This window comes from Centroberyx affinis, unplaced genomic scaffold, assembly GCF_046629955.1.
Source record: "Centroberyx affinis isolate AG114_WGS23_722 - 3 ecotype Tasmania unplaced genomic scaffold, CSIRO-AGI_Caff_v1 ptg000004l_1, whole genome shotgun sequence".
Classification (NCBI taxonomy): Eukaryota; Metazoa; Chordata; class Actinopteri; order Beryciformes; family Berycidae; genus Centroberyx; species Centroberyx affinis.
In genome coordinates, this window is record NW_027278720.1 from 1 (window position 1) to 6,000 (window position 6,000).

The 6,000-nt window shown below is 41.7% G+C and overlaps 1 protein-coding gene across 1 annotated transcript; it reads left to right on the forward strand.

The window, feature by feature from the left end:
• Positions 1-541: 541 nt before the first annotated feature.
• On the forward strand, positions 542-6,000 carry LOC139641706 (choline O-acetyltransferase-like; the record flags this gene model as incomplete). Its single annotated transcript, XM_071516297.1, is given in 12 exon segments — positions 542-680; positions 1,310-1,363; positions 1,499-1,679; positions 2,883-3,060; positions 3,194-3,363; positions 4,017-4,117; positions 4,199-4,327; positions 4,412-4,534; positions 4,619-4,760; positions 5,020-5,082; positions 5,186-5,323; positions 5,569-6,000. Coding segments are annotated over 12 exon segments (1,850 nt in total), but the record flags the coding sequence as incomplete, so codon positions are not given.

The following is a 6,000-nucleotide window of genomic DNA, read 5'->3' on the forward strand; positions in this document are numbered from 1 at the left end:
TTTAATTCATTACTTAATCCTTTAATTAAATTAGTTTGAGAAAATTGAAAAAATGAAAATTTAAAACTAATACAAGACTCCTTGATTGATTAAAAATGCACTGACAACTTAAAAAACTAGGCTTTATTCAAGACCACAAATACAGGATTAGTTCTTCATTTTGTCCAAGGGTTAGCACTATGTAGTTTTGTGAAGAAAGAAATGACTCACATAATAATAATACATAATAACAGTAATTTGCAAATGCTTAAAACTGGTTTCAAATCGAATTATATATTCAAAAATAAGCTTGTGAAGCAAAGCCAAGCAACAATAATTGAAGAATTTGCTTATGTAATGGTAGAAAGGTAGAAAGGTAGGATCATCAATGCAAAACAGCTTCTTTTTAGCTTCAAACAGTACTCCAGAGATACAACTTTACACTTGCAGCATTAAGTACTTTGTTACTTAGTATTTATTATTTAATACTAAAGCTATATCACAAACATTTTTGACACTTTAGACACCTAAAACACCTAAGACTACACACTGCAGCTTTAAGTGAATTCTTCCTTTCCCTAGGTGTATGACTACTGGCTGAATGACATGTACCTGGACAACAGACTGGCTCTTCCAGTCAACTCCAGCCCTGCTATGGTTTTCCCACAGCAGAACTTCAGGGCTCCCATTGACTCTCTGAGGTACGAGACACTGGACAGTATAGCTAGACAAATAAGCCACAGGAAAAGTCTCTTATGGAGTTTTTTTTCTCTGCTGAACTGAACTGAGCTTTAGTCTTAACTCGAGAGCCATGCACTGCAGTAGATCTACTGAGAAGAATGAGCTGTGATTGTAAAGCACTGTTACATAAAAAAGGTGTAATTTGACAGGTATGTCTTGATTATTAAAGCATACTGAATTAAGAATTGATAGCCTCACTGTGTGAAATGTTCAGAGTGTGGCTTTGGTCGATTATATTATGCCTAAATTGAACACTTCCTTGCTACATGAGAGTGCTCACATTGACAGATAGGGTCATTACCCAGCAGGCCTTGAGGGCTGAGAGGCCAGGGTGCTGGTGGAAAGGTTAATAGACAATGAAGGTTGTGGTTTGGTTAACATGCTATTGATCTGGGTAGACTGGCTCCTTAACCAGATGATTTACATAAGGCATTTATACTGTTAACATGAATACAGTTCTACAATAAATCAAGAGCAAGGCCATATGTAGAGAATCAGCACGCAAGCATGGGAAGGAGTGACCAAGTACAGTATGTGTGTGTGTTTTGTGAAGTAAAGCATTTCACAGGGAAAGCTGTCTCTTTCCTAGGTTTGCTGCGCACCTAATTTCTGGAGTTTTGGAGTACAAGACACTCCTTGATGCGTAAGTGAATGTATTACGAGAACATGAATGAATCAGTACTTCAGTAAGTGCATGTGTCTCTCAATTTAAGTTAATTGTTATCTTCACATAGAGTTCATGCGCTGTGTGTGTGTGTGTGTGTGTGTGTGTGTGTAGACATGCTCTGCCCGTGGACTATGCCCGGGGCCAGCTGGCTGGAACCCCTCTGTGCATGGAGCAATACTATCGTCTCTTCACTTCTTACCGCCTACCGGGGCCTGAGAGGGACACACTAGTGGCCCAGGAGAGCAGCGTAATGCCGGAACCTGAACACATCATTGTGGCCTGTAAAAACCAGGTCAGACATGGCAAAAAAATAAATAAATCCAAAATCCTCACAGACTGTCATTATACAACAGAGGAACTTGTCAGATTTGTGTGCATTTTCAGGGTCAGATACAGTGGAAGACAGACAAGGAAGTATCAAACAAAGATGCAACCTGACATACAAACCTTTATCCATGCGGAAAAGGCCTATGACCAAAAACATCAGTATTGACATTAAAACAATCCTTTGCAACTAGTATTATTCAGCAGTTAATGTAGTGAAGTTTGAACAACAAAAGATGCACAGTTGTTTATCAGATATTACCACTTCACTATGTAATTTAAATCTACAATAGACATAAAATTATCAATATCAAAAGACTGTTCCACTTAATTAGAATGAGAACTAGACCACACATCATGTCCCTGTCATGCCAGAACATATGGATCGCCACTGACTTGTGTCTGATGGTAAACAGGTCCTGTGGGCACTATGTTAACTTGGCTCCCAGTGAGTGATTAACAGCCACAGCCCAGTGACAAGTGCTCTCTGTTAAGTTAATTAGCTAATAGCATGTGTGACATTTGCATTAGATCAGCCCGCAACCTTCAGCACTGTCGCTGAATTAGACTTCCATAGGCGTTATTGGAGCTATGATTATGTGATAAAACACTGATGGGCCTATACAAGTCAGCTACTAATTAGCATGTTAAACAATTATACCATGGATGGAAATATCAGATGAACCAAAGGTGATCAAACAATTACCAAACCATGCTCACTTACTACCACTATCAAATCCTTTGATAAGAAATAATGGAGCAGCACTGTCACTAAAGACTCCATCTAATGCTCCATAAGCAACTGATCTTACTAATGAGCGACATTGCTAATAACACAAGCAATCCCAGATACAACAGCTGCTGGATATAAAGATGGGAACAGCAGACTCAGATTGTCTAGATGTGGTTTATTCATAGTAGATAGAGAGGTGGAGGAGGGGAGGCTCTCTAGACTAAAGATCTAATCCAGCTCAGATTGAAATGGTGCAACCAGCAACTTTAGTGGCACATACAAGTACATGTCTATATGTGTCCATGTTGTTAGGTAACAAACCCTCCTATACCATCGTATGGCTCTTCGGCCTGCAGCACAGATTCCCACCTAATACACAGGTAAGGCTTGAGGGACAAAGAATGAAACCGCTTGTGTCCTGTCTAAACCTCCGTCTAGTTCTTTGTTCTGGATGTGGTGATCAACTTCCGCCGACTGAATGAAAGAGATCTGTTGACTCAGCTGGAGAAGATTGTCAAGATGGCTGACAGCGAAGAAGAACAGCTCCCACCTATCGGTCTTCTCACTTCGGATGGACGGACAGAGTGGGCGGAGTCTCGCAGTGTGCTCATGAGAGGTGGGTTTGGAATGGAGGATCTGGATTGGAGTTGAAATTAACAACATTAAAAATATCAGTGTTGTGGATGCCAGTGTTTCCCAGTCTATATGGCCCACCAGATGAATTGTTTGCTGTATTAATTTTGCTCTAGAGTCTACCAACAGGGACTCTCTGGACATGATTGAGCGCTGTCTGTGCCTGGTGTGTCTGGATGATTCCAGCGGGCCGGACCAGACTGACACCACACGGGCCATGTTGATGCTGCATGGCGGAGGAGTGGCCAAGAATGGGGGCAACCGCTGGTATGACAAGCCCATGCAGGTAAGTGAGCACAGCCAGCAAGCATGGGTTACGTCGCTCATTGTGTCCTAGAGCTCTAAATTATGTTAGAGAATTATTTAAAGAATAATGTGGGAGAAAAACAAGGAAGGAAGGAAGGAAGGAAGGAAGGAAAGGAAGGGGAAAGAATATGGATAATTAGTGCTAAATAATTACAGGAAACTGAGGAACAGGGCAGACAACGGTGAACAAATTCATATAGGTTTCATGTAATGCCAATGGATGTTGTCAGCTAATCCCAGGCCAAATTGAGAATTTGATTAGGAGAGATTCTGAAGGAGAGTCGAGGTTCCCATTGGATTACAACCCCTGAGCCTGGGAAATGTCATTAGCATGAACTTTGATAGAGATGTTTTGATTAAGAATTTAGATGATTTGATTTACATGATTCATAATTTCACTACCCAGAGAGTCGTAGGCTTCCTTTCCAAATCATATCTTCACTGCAGGCTGAATCTGTGACTGCAATCTATGGATGATATATATAAGAAGTCACATGTAGTTTTTGTGCCTAAACGAAGGAACAAGTAGTCTAATCAAAGTGCAACTGCAAATGAAGTGTAGCTTAGGTGATCTGGTTTAGCAATTTGGTTCTACCCCAGGAAATCCCACTGACAACAGCATGACTGTCTCAGTTTGTTGTAGGATCCGACGGTTGCTGTGGAGTGGTGTGTGAACATTCGGCATTTGAAGGAATTGTCCTGGTGCAGTGCACAGAGTATCTGCTCAAATACATGTAAGGGTTTTCAAAGTAATATAATAAAATGCAGTAGTTTATTAATTAGTTTATTAATAGTTAATTCCTGCGGCACACCAGGATAGGCAGCCCATCTAAGCTCGTCAGGGCTGCGAGTGTGAGTGAGCTGCCTGCGCCACGCAGACTGCGCTGGAAATGCACTCCAGAGATCCACAAGCTCCTCGCCTCTTCCACTGACAAACTCCAAAGGTCAGGGTTCACTATGATCTCTGGTTTCTACAAGAAGAAAATAAACATTTCAGCTAATAGTAGAATGTATTCTTGTTTACCCAGGCTGGTGAGAAACCTAGACATGAACGTCCACAAATTCTACGACTACGGGAAAGAGTTCATCAAGAGGCAGAAGATGAGTCCAGATGCCTACATCCAGGTTGCCCTTCAGTTAGCCTACTACAGGTAGGGAACAGCACAGTGTCACAGGACTGATTCCATGGCTCCACAGCACATAACTGCAGGCTTTGTCTCTACGCATAACTCTAGGTGTCATGGAAGACCAGTGTCGACCTATGAGAGTGCCTCCATACGTCGCTTTCAGGAGGGCAGAGTGGACAACATCCGCTCAGCCACACCTGAAGCCCTGGCCTTTGTCAAAGCAATGACTGATGGGAAACTGACCACAAGTGTAAGATTATTCTTTTTAATACTATATGTTTCATTCAGGGTAAATTTATGCTGCTGTGATTCTCCTCACAGAGACCAAATCCAGATTAACAAATCCATTTAAATGCAATGTGATTGTTTTTTTTTTTTAAATAGTGTAATTTGATGATTGTTATCTTACGTCTTTGTTGATGTACAACTCCACTGGGCAAAACTGTACTTATCATATACTGTAGATGGAGGGAATGTTATAGCCTAATATTGATTCTTCACTTCTCCAGGATACAGAAAAGATGGAGAAGTTACGAGGTGCCATAACTGCACAGACCAAGTACACTATTCTGGTAATCTGACCTTGTCCAGAGATCTGTTTATAATGTTGACCTAATGAATATCCATGCTTGTCAAAGAAAATATAACGACATACTTATGCATTCTCCTTTTCAGGCTATTACTGGGATGGCAATAGACAATCACTTACTAGGACTGCGTGAAATTGCACATGAGCTGAAGGTAGAGAAGCCAGAGTTATTCAAAGATGACGCATATCTCATCAGTAATCAGTTCATTCTTTCTACAAGTCAGGTATGTTCATCTAATTTCGAAAGGATTAACTAAAACTATACTTCATCTCAAAATGATTCATGATAGTACGACTGATCTTAGTTATTGATGTAAATGGTCTGCTTTTTTGTTAAGATGATCTGTTGCTATCAAAATTCACAACACACACTCACCCTAGCAGTCTTGGCTATAGAGCAGTATTTGAGCACACTAATAAAACTGTTACTACTTCAGTTCTCAGTCTGAAGCATTCAATCTTCCCCCAGGTCCCTACTACTGTTGAGATGTTCTGCTGCTATGGACCCGTGGTGCCAAATGGTTACGGGGCCTGCTACAACCCTCAGTCAGACCACATTATCTTCTGTGTGTCCAGTTTCCGGGAGAGCTCACAGACATGCTCTGGAGAGTTTGTCAAGGTTGTGGTGCAGGGACTCCTGGACATGAGGGATCTATGCAACAAATGCAACACTGGCTCCAATCCAACGGAGCAAACAAGAGGCAAGACACTGGAGATGCACACACAGACCGAAACAAACTGGCAAAGCAAAACGCAGGAGAGACCAGCTGACCCGACCAAGAATCAGCAACCACTGCCACAAGTTCTGGTGGAGACAGCAGACCAGACCAAGGCGGAGGCTCAAACCCAGACTTCATCTCAGGGAGAGGCCGGAGCTTTGAAGAACGGAAGTAAGTCATAG